This window comes from Lithobates pipiens, unplaced genomic scaffold (assembly GCF_037356315.1).
Source record: "Lithobates pipiens isolate NorthernLeopardFrog02 unplaced genomic scaffold, aLitPip1_a1.2 Scaffold_8, whole genome shotgun sequence".
NCBI classification, from domain to species: Eukaryota; Metazoa; Chordata; class Amphibia; order Anura; family Ranidae; genus Lithobates; species Lithobates pipiens.
Window position 1 is genome coordinate 692,606,991 of NW_027507903.1, and position 15,660 is coordinate 692,622,650.

At 48.0% G+C, this 15,660-nt stretch overlaps 1 protein-coding gene across 1 annotated transcript in view; it reads left to right on the forward strand.

The window, feature by feature from the left end:
• Window positions 1-15,194, forward strand: part of LOC143962455 (L-selectin-like) — a 28,644-nt gene extending 13,450 nt beyond the window's left edge. The window contains exons 4-5 of the mRNA XM_077471725.1: window positions 6,191-6,250; window positions 13,084-15,194. Of these exons, the coding sequence (XP_077327851.1) occupies window positions 6,191-6,250; window positions 13,084-13,451 (428 nt within the window). The 3' untranslated portion in view covers window positions 13,452-15,194. The remainder of the gene's footprint in view (window positions 1-6,190; window positions 6,251-13,083) is intronic.
• Window positions 15,195-15,660: the final 466 nt, after the last annotated feature.

Consider the following 15,660-nt stretch of genomic DNA (forward strand, 5'->3'; position numbering starts at 1 on the left):
CAAGCCTGACCCTTGACCATGACACCAAAGCTTGTAAACACAGTCTATAACAAAAATGGTACACCATTCACCTTCTCATTGGGTCTCCTCTATCCTTAAACAGTGCGTGAAACTTCCTTAATTCCTTGACCAACCTTGCCTTGTGTCTTGCTTGTCTTGAACCCTTTGTTCTTCCCATGGGACTTCCTATTTTAGCCATGCCTTTGCACTTCCAGTTTGCAAGATAGATTTTTGAGCCCTTTCCAGCGGAGATCTCCCGGTTGTCACCTGTATTGACGTCCACATCTTCACTACTGCTCATTACCGACCTTTGGCTTGCTCCGCAACTACGCTTCCCTATGATCTCAACCTGCAACCGCTCCTTACCAACCTTTGCCTTGTTTACCAACTACGCTTTCGCTTGATGCCTATCTGCTATATCTGCTATTGGCCCAAAGCTTGGTCCCCTCCTGGTGGAGCGATTCTGTAACATGATACCAACATGCAACAAAACCCATCCCCACCATCAGGAGCTCTGGTGAACACCGGTTATTGCTTAGAGTCTGCTCCTCGGTTGAGCTTGCCTCATTTGCCAGGATGACTTCGCCTTCTACTTGGGCCTCCTCCACCCTTAGTCGTGGAGTGGTCCTCTTCCAGGACTGCAGCATAGCCCATCAAGCAGTAAATCTCCAGAACACACGGGGCTCCTCCAGAATATTCTTTATTGAACACGCTCAAAAACAAAGGGTGACCCTCTGGTGTGCTTCAGCCTCTTAGGGCTTTAATTGATGAAGGCCTTAAGAGGTTGAAACGCGTCAGCAGGTTGTCCCGTGTTCTTGTGCATGTTCAATGAAGAAGATTTTGGAGGAGCTATGTGTGTGCTTGAGATCTGCTGTTTTGGCAAACACAGACCTGAGATCGGCAATGGAGATGTGAGAAGTTTATATCCCACATGATGTTCATTATGGGTCATTTTCCTTCACGGCTTCCACCATATCCAGTACCTCCAGCACCTCCATCTCTCCATCACCAACAACATCATCCCAGAGCCCCAAACACGTCACAGGTACACCAATGTCTTCAGCTTCCACCATATCCAGTACCTCCAGCTCTACATCGCCAACAACATCATCCCAGAGCCCCAAACACGTCACAGGTACACCAATGTCTTCAGCTTCCACCATATCCAGTACCTCCAGCACCTCCAGTTCTACATCGCCCACAACATCATCCCAGACTCCTGAAACCGTCACAGGTACACCAATGTCTTCAACTTCCACCATATCCAGTACCTCCAGCACCTCCAGTTCTACATCGCCAACAACATCATCCCAGACTCCTGAAACCGTCACAGGTACACCAATGTCTTCAGCTTCCACCATATCCAGTACCTCCAGCACCTCCAGCTCTACATCGCCCACAACATCATCCCAGAGCCCCAAAAACGTCACAAGTACACCAATGTCTTCAGCTTCCACCATATCCAGTACCTCCAGCACCTCCAGCTCTACATCGCCAACAACATCATCCCAGAGCCCCAAAACCGTCACAGGTACACCAATGTCTTCAGCTTCCACCATATCCAGTACCTCCAGCACCTCCAGCTCTACATCACCAACAACATCATCCCAGAGCCCCAAAACCGTCACAGGTACACCAATGTCTTGAGCTTTCTTACTGGTCTTCCACCATATTTCCTGAACCAGTGCCAGGGGGTCTAGGTATCCTAGAGGTGTCAATAATACAATTCAGCCGGCTTTAGGGAAGTAGATTGGAGAACGTAAGAAGTCATTTAGAATTACCACACAAAAAACCCAACGAGGCACAAAATCACACCTACACCTCTCTTATCGAGCATACACCATTTATTCTGACGTCTGATGTGGGGGGGGGGATATAAATCCCTTCTAGTGAAGTCAGAGCACATAGGAGCCCGATCACAGCAGGAGGTGGATAATGGGGGCAGTAGAAGAACTGATCCATTCTATTTTCAGTGGCTGCAGAAGGAAAAACGAGGGGATTAGTTCCTCTTAGCACCGCCGGTGCAGGGCTTGCTCAGGAATGGCAGCGGGCAGGTGTGAGGACATCGGCACGCACGGTGAGGAGAAGACTTTTGGCCTGGTGTCATGAACGGCAGCAAAGAAGCCACTTTTCTCCAGGAAAAGCATCAGGGACAGACTGATATTCTGCAAAAGGTCCAGGCATTGGACTGCTGAGGACTGGGGGAAAAGTCATTTTCTCTGGTGAATCCCCTTTCTGATTGTCTAGGGCAGTGACGGTGAACCTCGGCACCCCAGATGTTTTGGAACTACGTTTCCCATGATGCTCATCAACACTGCAGAGTGCTTCAGCATCATGGGAAATGTAGTTCCAAAACACCTGGAGTGCCGAGGTTCGCCATCACTGGTCTAGGGCATCCAGAAAAAACCTTGTCTGGAGAAGAAAAGGTGAGTGCTACCATCAGTCCTGTGTCATGCCAACAGTAAAGCTTCCTGAGACCATTCATGTTTGCTTAAGGGTTCTCAACCAAGAGAGCGGGGGGCTCCTAAGAACACAGCCATGAATAAAGAATGGTACAAAAACATCCCCAAAAAGCAACTTCTCCCAACCATCCAAGAAGAGTTGGGTGAGGGACAATGACTTCTCCAGCATGATGAAGCACCTTGCCATAAGGCAAAAGTCATAACTAAGTGGCTTGGGGAACAAAACATGGACATGTTGGGTCCATGGCCAGGAAACTCCCCCAGACCTTAATACCATTGAGAACTTGTGGTCAATCTTCAAGAGGCGGGGGAACAAAAAACACCCCACAAACTCTGACCAACTCCAAGCATTGATTGGGGGGGGGGGGGGCATCAGTCAGGGCGTGGCCCAGAAGTTGATTGACAGCTTGTCAGGGGGGAATTGCAGAGGTCTTGAAAAATATTGACTCTTTGCATAAACGTCATGTAAATTGTCAGTAAACGCCTCTGACACTCATGGAATGCTCGTAATTATACGTCAGCATCCTATAGTACCATCTGACAAAAAGATCTGAAAACACTGAGGCAGCAGACTTTGTGAAAATTAATATTTGTGTCATTCTCGATACGTTTCGTCCCGGTTGTACATTATAAACAGGTCTCAATGTGATTCCATTTCTTGGGTAGCTCAGCTTTGCTTGTATGTCTGTGCTGACTATCTCCCAAGTCCAAATGTGTCTGCTGTGTCTGGCCATGTCTCTTCTTGCAGAGCCACCTGAGATGCTGGACAGATCCCTGGACAATTCCTTGACCAATCTTGCCTTTTGTCTTGTTTGTCTTGAACCCTTTGCTCCTCCCATGAACTTATTCATAAGTTACCTATTTTAGCCATGCCTTTGCACTTCCTGTTTGCCAGATTATTGAGCTCTCTCCAGCGGAGATCTCCCTCTTGTCACTCCTGCTGACGTCAATATCTTCGCTACTGCTCATTACCGACCTTTGGCTTGCTCTTCGACTACGCTTCCCTATGATTCCAACCTGCAACTGATCGTTACTGCCCTTTGGCTTGCTCCTTGACTACGCTTCCCTATGATTCCAACCTGCAACTGATCGTTACTGCCCTTTGGCTTGCTCCTTGACTACGCTTCCCTATGATTCCAACCTGCAACTGATCGTTACTGCCCTTTGGCTTGCTCCTTGACTACGCTTCCCTATGATTCCAACCTGCAACTGATCGTTACTGCCCTTTGGCTTGTTTACCAACTACGCTTCTGTTCACTGCCTACCTGCTTTATCTGCTACTGGACCCCGGCTTGGTCACCTCTTGGGGTGATCCTGAGGACCGCAACCTGGTACTAAGATGCAGCAAAACCCATCCCCTCCATCGGGTGCTCTGGTGAACACCGGTTAGTGCTTAGTGCTGTACCACGGTTGAGCTTGCCTCATCTACCAGAGTGACCTGCTTGTATGCCTATCCTGCTGTTTGGTGGGAGCCTCTCTACTAATATAGCTACTGGTCTCCAAGCTTGACCCTGGCACTAAAGCTTGCAAACACAGTCTACAGTTCACCTTCTCCTTGTGTCTCCTCCACCCTGAAACAGTGTGTGGAGTGGTCCTCTTCCAGGATGGCAGAATTGCCCATCAAACAGTAAATCTCCAGCACACATGTGGCTTCTCCTCCAGAATCTTCTTTATTGAACACGCAATAAACACAGGGTGACCCTCTGCTATGCTTCAGCCTCTTAGGGCTTCAATTGATGAAGGCCTTAAGAGGCCGAAACATGTCAGGAAGTTGTCCTGTGTTCTTGTGCATGTTCAATAAAGAATATTTTGGAGGAGCTATGTGTGTGCTGGAGATTTGCTGTTTTGGCAAACACAGACCTGAGATCGGCAATGGAGATGTGAGAAGTTTGTATCCCACATGATGTACATTATGGGTCATTTTCCTTCACAGATTCCACCATATCCAGTACCTCCAGCACCTCCAGCTCTCCATCGCCAACAACATCATCCCAGACTCCTGAAACCGTCACAGGTACACCAATGTCTTCAGCTTTCTTGCTGGTCTTCTACCATATTTCCCGAACCAGTGCCATTGTGTGTCTGCAACCTCCCCGCCCTCTGACTGGGACGTGTACGGGATCTTATCCTTTATCCTAGAGGTGTCATTAATACAATTCAGCCGGCTTTGGGGAAGTAGATCGGAGAATATAAAAAAGTAATTTAGAACCCAAAAACCCAACGCGGCACAAAATGGCGCCCACACCTCTCTTATACACGCTTTTATTCTGACTTCCGATGTGGGGGATATAAATCACTTCTTCTGAAATCAGAACATTGTGCCGAGGTTTGGAGGGCTTTTCACCTTTTATTGCCCGCTGAGGCTGACTCAAGAGCTGGAGGGCCTTCCATCTGGGAGATTCCATTGGGATCAAACTGGAGATGAAGGTTTCAGTCTCACAGAGATTTTATCTCCTTATTAGTGGAAGTCGTTTTATAATGTCTCAAGTCTCCTCTTTTGTCTCATAATCTGCTTCTTCTCATAGGATTGGGGTGGGCAATTCATTTTCCAATGGGGGCACGTGAGAAACTGGGAATATATGGAGGGCCAAACTATTAGGCTGAACTTAAATCTGCTGAAGGAAACTTCCCAGGTGTACGGGTGCACAGAACGAGACATGATATATAAAATACAAATCCATATCGGGAACCAACCTGTATGTAATATAGTGATCTAGCACCTCCTTGGGCCAAACATACACGGGGCCAGCAGAGCAGCCTGTCTATGGTCACTCCCCTGGCATGTGACCTCACATGAAGTTAAAGCTGACTAGTGGGGGCATTAACTCCGTCCCTGACTTGTGGGGTGGAGACTAGAGCAGGACCTGGCAACACCTTCCTACATGCCCTCACCCGCATCATTGCTCACCTCCAATGGTCTACCCCAGTCATTTGAGGTGTGGCGCCACCCCTCCTGCATGGCTGAAGCTCTTTGGAAAGGGCAGAAGTGTGACCACCACTGGTATCTTGGCATCTGCCAGACCAATGAGAGCAGAAGCACAGCTGCCGCCATCCTGTTGACTGGTCGCCCTGGTCCAGGAAACTCACACTCCTCCCCCAGAGCCATAGAGTAGTGTCACACACCCTGGGGCGGAGGGGGGGGGGGGGTGCAAGTTAGGCAGCTGCCATCTTTTGAAGACACCTGTTCCCCAGCACATTAAGGTGAAGGAGCCTAGCCTAATAAAAGCAACACGGTTGTAGTGCATATATGCAGGGCTAGAATAACATAAGTGCTATTGGAGCTGCAGCTCCAGGCCCTTACCTTAATATACGCCCAGCCACCCAAAAAGAACACACTGGTCATGAAAAGCCAACAGAGTTCTCCCCTGATGGGCCCTGCATTCTGCATGCACCGCCTGGGCAGGGTGGTGGGATTGATAAGGGGCACCGCATGAGCTGTTCTAATGGAATCCTGGGGCATACCAGTGCAGGGCTCTTGCAGAATTCTGGGGCTTCCATAGTGTTAGGCCCTCTTGAGGGTATCTGGGACTAGAGTGAACTAGTTGACTTCTGCACTGGAAAGCAAATGTACGTGTATGTGTGGCAGAGAAGGTGAGTTGAGTGGGGTACATAGTGCCCGGCATGTGTAGAGAATGGGTTGGCGATGCTGTGAGACGTTGTATATCGGTTCTTGGAGACCATTGCTCTGTCAGTCGGCCCATTTTTTAAAACAGTTCATTTTCTGACAGGTTCTACCAGCTCCAGCACAGCATCACAAGTGTGGACAGGCCCCAATGGACTGGTTTCAGGTATGCCGATCCATCTTTCCTGATGTTCTTTCCCATATTTATTGAGGTCTGTCTGCCTTCCCTTCTTACCATAAGTTATACAACTGGAACCTTCCCTTCTTACCATGTGTTATATGACCGGAACCTTCCCTTCTTACCATGTGTTATATGACCGGAACCTTCCCTTCTTACCATGTGTTATATGACCGGAACCTTCCCTTCTTACCATGTGTTATATGACCGGAACCTTCCCTTCTTACCATGTGTTATATGACCGGAACCTTCCCTTCTTACCATGTGTTATATGACCGAAACCTTCCCTTCTTACCATACGCTCTATGACTGGAACCTTCCCTTCTTACCATACGCTCTATGACCGGAACCTTCCCTTCTTACCATAGGCTCTATGACCGGAACCCTCCCTTCTTACCATACGCTCTATGACTGGAACCTTCCCTTCTTACCATACGCTCTATGACTGGAACCTTCCCTTCTTACCATACGCTCTATGACTGGAACCTTCCCTTCTTACCATACGCTCTATGACTGGAACCTTCCCTTCTTACCATACGCTCTATGACTGGAACCTTCCCTTCTTACCATACGCTCTATGACCTCAACCTTCCCTTCTTACCATACGCTCTATGACCGGAACCTTCCCTTCTTACCATAGGCTCTATGACCGGAACCCTCCCTTCTTACCATACGCTCTATGACTGGAACCTTCCCTTCTTACCATACGCTCTATGACTGGAACCTTCCTTTCTTACCATACGCTCTATGACTGGAACCTTCCCTTCTTACCATACGCTCTATGACTGGAACCTTCCCTTCTTACCATACGCTCTATGACTGGAACCTTCCCTTCTTACCATGTGTTATATGACCGGAACCTTCCCTTTTTACCATACGCTCTATGACTGGAACCTTCCCTTCTTACCATACGCTCTATGACCTCAACCTTCCCTTCTTACCATACGCTCTATGACCGGAACCTTCCCTTCTTACCATAGGCTCTATGACCTCAACCTTCCCTTTTTAACATGCGTTCTATGACCTGAACCTGCCAGTCACATTTCCCTTGTTGTGGGTGATCTGCACCTTCCCGGAGGGATAATTTTTGACTTTTATGGATGTTTCCAAGCTGCAATTGTAAAACATTATTTGCATAGCCATCATTCAAATACAATCTGCAATCATCTTTTATGGCCTGCACACTACAGCTATTGTAGACTATGTGACTGCAGAGGGGCCTGGCGATGGACAGTCTCCATTACACTGAGCAAGAGACGAGCAAGTGCAGGTGGCTGGGGCTCTACTGTAAGATCTCCTCTGATCTCAGAGGCTAAGCAGGGTCCGCCTGGTTCGTAATTTCTTTTTGTTTTTCTAGCCTAATTAACCATGTGACTAAGATACAACACAGGACAATGCAGTGTAACATTGGCCAGCAGCAGGAGGAGATCTGTCATCGGGGATAATAGGCCCAACTGATGGATGGTTAACAATAGGCCCAACCCTCCCTTCTTACCATACACTCTATGACTGGAACCTTCCCTTCTTCCCATGTGCTATACAACTGGAACCTTCCCTTCTTCCCATGTGTTATACAACTGGAACCTTCCCTTCTTACCATGTGTTATACAACTGGAACCTTCCCTTCTTACCATACGCTCTATGACCGGAACCTTCCCTTCTTACCATGTGTTATTCAACCTGAACCCTCCCTTCTTACCATACACTCTATGACCGTAACCTTCCCTTCTTACCATACACTCTATGACCGTAACCTTCCCTTCTTACCATAGGCTCTATGACCGGAACCCTCCCTTCTTACCATACGCCTATGACTGGAACCTTCCCTTCTTACCATACGCCTATGACTGGAACCTTCCCTTCTTACCATACGCTCTATGACCGGAACCTTCCCTTCTTACCATGTGTTATATGACCGGAACGTTCCCTTCTTATCATGTGTTATTCAACCTGAACCCTCCCTTCTTACCATACACTCTATGACCGTAACCTTCCCTTCTTACCATACGCTCTATGACTGGAACCTTCCCTTCTTACCATACGCTCTATGACCTCAACCTTCCCTTCTTACCATACGCTCTATGACTGGAACCTTCCCTTCTTACCATACGCTCTATGACCGGAACCTTCCCTTCTTACCATAGGCTCTATGACCGGAACCCTCCCTTCTTACCATACGCCTATGACTGGAACCTTCCCTTCTTACCATACGCTCTATGACCGGAACCTTCCCTTCTTACCATAGGCTCTATGACTTCAACCTTCCCTTTTTAACATGCGTTCTATGACCTGAACCTGCCAGTCACATTTCCCTTGTTGTGGGTGATCTGCACCTTCCCGGAGGGATAATTTTTGACTTTTATGGATGTTTCCAAGCTGTAATTGTAAAGCATTATTTGCATAGCCATCATTCAAATACAATCTGCAATCATCTTTTATGGCCTGCACACTACAGCTATTGTAGACTATGTGACTGCAGAGGGGCCTGGCGATGGACAGTCTCCATTACACTGAGCAAGAGACGAGCAAGTGCAGGTGGCTGGGGCTCTACTGTAAGATCTCCTCTGATCTCAGAGGCTAAGCAGGGTCCGCCTGGTTCGTAATTTCTTTTTGTTTTTCTAGCCTAATTAACCATGTGACTAAGATACAACACAGGACAATGCAGTGTAACATTGGCCAGCAGCAGGAGGAGATTAGTCATCGGGGATAATAGGCCCAACTAATGGATGGTTAACAATAGGCCCAACTAACGGATGCCGAACTATATGCCCAACTAATGGATGCCTAACTATAGGCCCAACTAATGGATGCCAAACTATAGGCCCAACTAACGGATGCCTAACAATATGCCCAACTAATGGATGCCTAACAATATGCCCAACTAATGGATGCCTAACAATAGGCCCAACTAATGGATGCCTAACAATAGGCCCAACTAATGGATGCTGAACTATAGGCCCAACTAACGGATGCCTAATAATATGCCCAACTAATGGATGCCTAACAATAGGTCCAGCTAATGGATGCCTAACAATATGCCCTACTAACGGATGCCTAACTATAGACCCAATTAATGGATGCCTAACTATAGGCCCAACTAACGGATGCCTAACAATAGACCCAATTAATGGATGCCTAACTATAGACCCAATTAATGGATGCCTAACTATAGACCCAATTAATGGATGCCTAACAATAGGCCCAACTAATAGATGCCTAACAATATGCCCGACTAATGAAGGCCTAACCATAGGCCCAACTAATGGATGCCTAACAATTTGCCCAACTAACGGATGCCTAACTATAGACCCAATTAATGGATGCCTAACTATAGACCCAATTAATGGATGCCTAACAATAGGCCCAACTAATGGATGCCTAACAATATGCCCGACTAATGAAGGCCTAACAATAGGCCCAACTAATGGATGCCTAACAATAGGCCCAACTAATGGATGCCTAACAATAGGCCCAACTAATGGATGCCTAACTATATGCCCAACTAATGGATGCCTAACTATAGGCCCAACTAATGGATGCCTAACTATAGGCCCAACTAATGGATGCCTAACTATAGGCCCAATTAATGGATGCCTAACAATAGGCCCAACTAATAGATGCCTAACAATAGGCTCAATTAATGGATGCCTAACAATATGCCCAATTAATGGATGCTGAACTATAGACCCAACTAATGGATGCCTAACAATAGGCCCAACTAATGGATGCCTAACAATAGGCCCAACTAATGGATGCCTAACAATAGGGCCCAACTAATGGATGCCTAACTATATGCCCAACTAATGGATGCCTAACTATAGGCCCAACTAATGGATGCCTAACTATAGGCCCAACTTATGGATGCCTAACTATAGGCCCAACTTATGGATGCCTAACTATAGGCCCAATTAATGGATGCCTAACAATAGGCCCAACTAATGGATGCCTAACAATAGGCTCAATTAATGGATGCCTAACAATATGCCCAATTAATGGATGCTGAACTATAGACCCAACTAATGGATGCCTAACAATAGGCCCAACTAATGGATGCCTAACAATAGGCCCAACTAATGGATGCCTAACAATAGGCCCAACTAATGGATGCCTAACTATATGCCCAACTAATGGATGCCTAACTATAGACCCAATTAATGGATGCCTAACTATAGGCCCAACTAATGGATGCCTAACAATAGTCCCAACTAATGGATGCCTAACAATAGGCCCAACTAATGGATGCCTAACAATAGGCCCAACTAATGGATGCCTAACAATAGGCCCAACTAATGGATGCCTAACTATAGACCCAATTAATGGATGCCTATCTATAGACCCAATTAATGGATGCTTAACTATAGACCCAATTAATGGATGCCTAACAATAGGCCCAACTAATGGATGCCTAACAATATGCCCGACTAATGAAGGCCTAACAATAGGCCCAACTAATGGATGCCTAACAATATGCCCGACTAATGAAGGCCTAACAATAGGCCCAACTAATGGATGCCTAACAATATGCCCAACTAACGGATGCCTAACTATAGGCCCAACTAACGGATGCCTAACTATAGACCCAATTAATGGATGCCTAACTATAGACCCAATTAATGGATGCCTAACAATAGGCCCAACTAATGGATGCCTAACAATATGCCCGACTAATGAAGGCCTAACAATAGGCCCAACTAATGGATGCCTAACAATAGGCCCAACTAATGGATGCCTAACTATAGGCCCAATTAATGGATGCCTAACTATAGGCCCAACTAATGGATGCCTAACTATAGGCCCAATTAATGGATGCCTAACAATAGGCCCAACTAATGGATGCCTAACAATAGGCTCAATTAATGGATGCCTAACAATATGCCCAATTAATGGATGCCTAACTATAGGCCCAACTAATGGATGCCTAACTATAGGCCCAATTAATGGATGCCTAACAATAGGCCCAACTAATGGATGCCTAACAATAGGCTCAATTAATGGATGCCTAACAATATGCCCAATTAATGGATGCTGAACTATAGACCCAACTAATGGATGCCTAACAATAGGCCCAACTAATGGATGCCTAACAATAGGCCCAACTAATGGATGCCTAACAATAGGCCCAACTAATGGATGCCTAACTATATGCCCAACTAATGGATGCCTAACTATAGGCCCAACTAATGGATGCCTAACTATAGGCCCAACTTATGGATGCCTAACTATAGGCCCAATTAATGGATGCCTAACAATAGGCCCAACTTATGGATGCCTAACTATAGGCCCAATTAATGGATGCCTAACAATAGGCCCAACTAATGGATGCCTAACAATAGGCTCAATTAATGGATGCCTAACAATATGCCCAATTAATGGATGCTGAACTATAGACCCAACTAATGGATGCCTAACAATAGGCCCAACTAATGGATGCCTAACAATAGGCCCAACTAATGGATGCCTAACAATAGGCCCAACTAATGGATGCCTAACTATATGCCCAACTAATGGATGCCTAACAATAGTCCCAACTAATGGATGCCTAACAATAGTCCCAACTAATGGATGCCTAACAATAGGCCCAACTAATGGATGCCTAACTATAGACCCAATTAATGGATGCCTAACTATAGACCCAATTAATGGATGCTTAACTATAGACCCAATTAATGGATGCCTAACAATAGGCCCAACTAATGGATGCTTAAAAAAAGGCCCAACTAATGGATGCCTAACTTATTTTATTCATTGGAATAGGGGGCTGTGGTCAGTTCAACCATAAATTTCCCAAGACCACAAATTCTAAACCCGCAGAATTTGCCACAGGCTTAACCCTTGCAGTCATGATTTGGGTTGAAGCTAGCAACCTTATTACATGACCCGCCTGGTCGGTGATTCCTGATGTAAGAATAGGTGAATCTCACCGGCCATGCTGAACACGAGTCCCACCACTGAGAAGAAGAAAACTGAAAGTCCGTAAATAACAGAATGAACCCAAAGAGGAAGAAAAGAGTGTAGTGCAGACAAGAGGGGATCAAGGAAGGTTTCCCGGCCTGGCCTTTAGCATTGATGGCACTAAAAGCCCCGCTATTGTCCCTCCCACAGTTTTCAAAGACACCCTATGGAGGATTTCTCAAAGTACCCACTGCCCCCTTTTTTTAATCCCTGTGTATGTACCTTGACTCCAAAAGCCACCCCCCATATGCCAGTCCCCTATGATGGGTAATATCTCTTACTTGGCTAGCAAAGCAGAAAGGTCGCCCATTTGGTCATGTGCTCCTACCTGACACCCACCCTCCCATCAACCCACTGAGCCCTCCCTATTGGTCCAACTCCCTCTCCCAGTGACCAAAGGGCACCAATGGGGCAATTCTTATTAAGCCTCAACCAGGAACTGAGCACCTTCACCCATGCCTTATCCCCTTTCCCCAACAGGTATGCTGCACTTGGTACAAACCTTCATGTCTTACCCCCTCTCATGTAATTTTCTCTCCCCCCAGGTATGCTGCACTTGGTACAAACCTTCATGTCTTACCCCCTCTCATGTAATTTTCTCTCCCCCAGGTATGCTGCACTTGGTACTGACCCCCATGTCTTACCCCCTCTCATGTAATTTTCTCTCCCCCCAGGTATGCTGCACTTGGTACTGACCCCCATGTCTTACCCCCTCTCATGTAATTTTCTCACCCCCCAGGCATGCTGCACTTGGTACTGACCCCCATGTCTTACCCCCTATCATGTAATTTTCTCTCCCCCCAGGTATGCTGCACTTGGTACTGACCCCCATGTCTTACCCCCTCTCATGTAATTTTCTCTCCCCCCAGGTATGCTGCACTTGGTACTGACCCCCATGTCGTGGTTGAACGCACGTGTATACTGCCGCAATAATTTTACCGACATGGCTGCAGTGTTGTCTCAGCAGGACCAGAAGAACGTGGCCACCCTCCTGTCCCCCTACACCCCCAGTACAGGTTTCTGGATGGGGCTGAGGTTCAACCGCTTCAAAAGTAACTGGTACTGGAGCGGCACACAGCTATGGGGGGGATTCAGCTACTGGGGGTCCAGAGAGCCTAACACCCCTTTCACCAATGCCTGCGGAATGATATCAGGGGCCCCCGCACAGAATTTTACCTGGAGCTCCAAGTGCTGTGGACAAGAGCTGCCATTCATCTGTTATGAAGGTTCCTCCTGATTCTGATCCAGCACACCTCTTATCTACAGAGCTCTCATCCAAGTCGGTTCCTGAACCTAGGGACAGACCAGTCCTTTCTCACATTTCATGTTCTAATGGACTGATCAACATGTCCCTGCACCTACAGACTCTGTCCCTGCACCTAGAGACTCTGTCCCTGTACCTAGAGACAATGTCCCTGCACCCAGAAACTCTGTCCCTGTACCTAGAGACTCTGTCCCTGCACCTAGAGACTCTGTCCCTGCACCTAGAAACAATGTCCCTGCACCTATAGGCTCTGTCCCTGCACCTATAGGTTCTGTCCCTGCACCTAAAGGCTCTGTCCCTGCACCTATAGGCTCTGTCCTTTCACTTAAGACCATGTCCCTTAACCTAGAGACCATATCCCTGCACCTAGAGACTCTGTCCCTGCACCTATAGGCTCTGTCCCTGCACCTATAGGCTCTGTCCCTGTACCTATAGGCTCTGTCCCTGCACCTAGAGACCATGTCCCTGCACCTAGAGATCATGTCCCAGCACCTACAGACTATGTTCCTGAACCTAGAGACTCTGTCTCTGCACCTAGAGACTCAGTCCCTGCACCTAGAGACTCTGTCCCTGCACCTAGAAACAATGTCCCTGCACCTATAGGCTCTGTCCCTGCACCTAGAGACTCTGTCCCTGCACCTATAGGTTCTGTCCCTGCACCTAAAGGCTCTGTCCCTGCACCTATAGGCTCTGTCCTTTCACTTAAGACCATGTCCCTGAACCTAGAGACCATATCCCTGCACCTAGAGACTCTGTCCCTGCACCTATAGGCTCTGTCCCTGCACCTATAGGCTCTGTCCCTGCACCTAGAGACCATGTCCCTGCACCTAGAGACCATGTCCCTACACCTAGAGATCATGTCCCAGCACCTACAGACTCTGTTCCTGAACCTAGAGACTCTGTCTCTGCACCTAGAGGCTCTGTCTCTGCACCTAGAGACTCTGTCTCTAAACCTAGAAACTCTGTCTCTGCACCTAGAGACTCTGTCCCTCCACCTATAGGCTCTGTCCCTGCACCTAGAGGCTCTGTCCCTGCACCTAGAGGCTCTGTCCCTGCACCTAGAGGCTCTGTCCCTGCACCTAGAGACTCTGTCCCTGCACCTAGAGACTCTGTCCCTCCACCTATAGGCTCTGTCCCTGCACCTAGAGACTCTGTAACTCCACCTATGGGCTCTGTCCCTGCACCTATAGGCTCTGTCCCTGCACCTAGAGGCTCTGTCCCTGCACCTAGAGACTCTGTCTCTGCACCTAGAGACTCTGTTCCTGCACCTACAGACTCTGTCCCTGCACTTAGAGACTCTGTCCTTGCACCTAGAGACCATGTCCCAGCACCTACAGACTCTGTTCCTGAACCTAGAGACTCTGTCTCTGCACCTAGAGGCTCTGTCTCTGCACCTAGAGGCTCTGTCTCTGCACCTAGAGACTCTGTCCCTGCACCTAGAGGCTCTGTCCCTGCACCTAGAGGCTCTGTCCCTGCACCTAGAGACTCTGTCCCTGCACCTAGAGACAATGTCCCTCCACCTATAGGCTCTGTCCCTCCACCTATAGGCTCTGTCTCTGCACCTAGAGACTCTGTCCCTCCACCTATAGGCTCTGTCCCTGCACCTAGAGACTCTGTCCCTGCACCTAGAGACTCTGTCCCTCCACCTATAGGCTCTGTCCCTCCACCTATAGGCTCTGTCCCTGCACCTAGAGACTCTGTAACTCCACCTATAGGCTCTGTCCCTGCACCTAGAGACTCCGTCCCTGCACCTAAAGGGCTCTGTCTCTGCACCTAGAGGCTCTGTCCCTCCACCTAGAGGCTCTGTCTCTGCACCTAGAAACTCTGTCCCTGCACCTATAGGCTCTGTCCCTGCACCTAGAGGCTCTGTCTCTGCACCTAGAAACTCTGTCCCTGCACCTATAGGCTCTGTCCCTGCACCTATATACTCTGTCCCTGCACCTAGAGACCATGTCCCTGCACCTAGAGACCATGTCCCTGCACCTAGAGACTCTGTCCCTGCACCTAGAGACTCTGTCCCTGCACCTAGAGACCATGTCCCAGCACCTAGAGACTCTGTCCCTGCACCTAGAGACCATGTCCCTGCACCTAGAGACTCTGTCCCTGCACCTAGAGACTCTGTCCCTGCACTTAGAGACTCTGTCCCTGCACCTAGAGACCATGTCCCAGCACCTAGAGACTC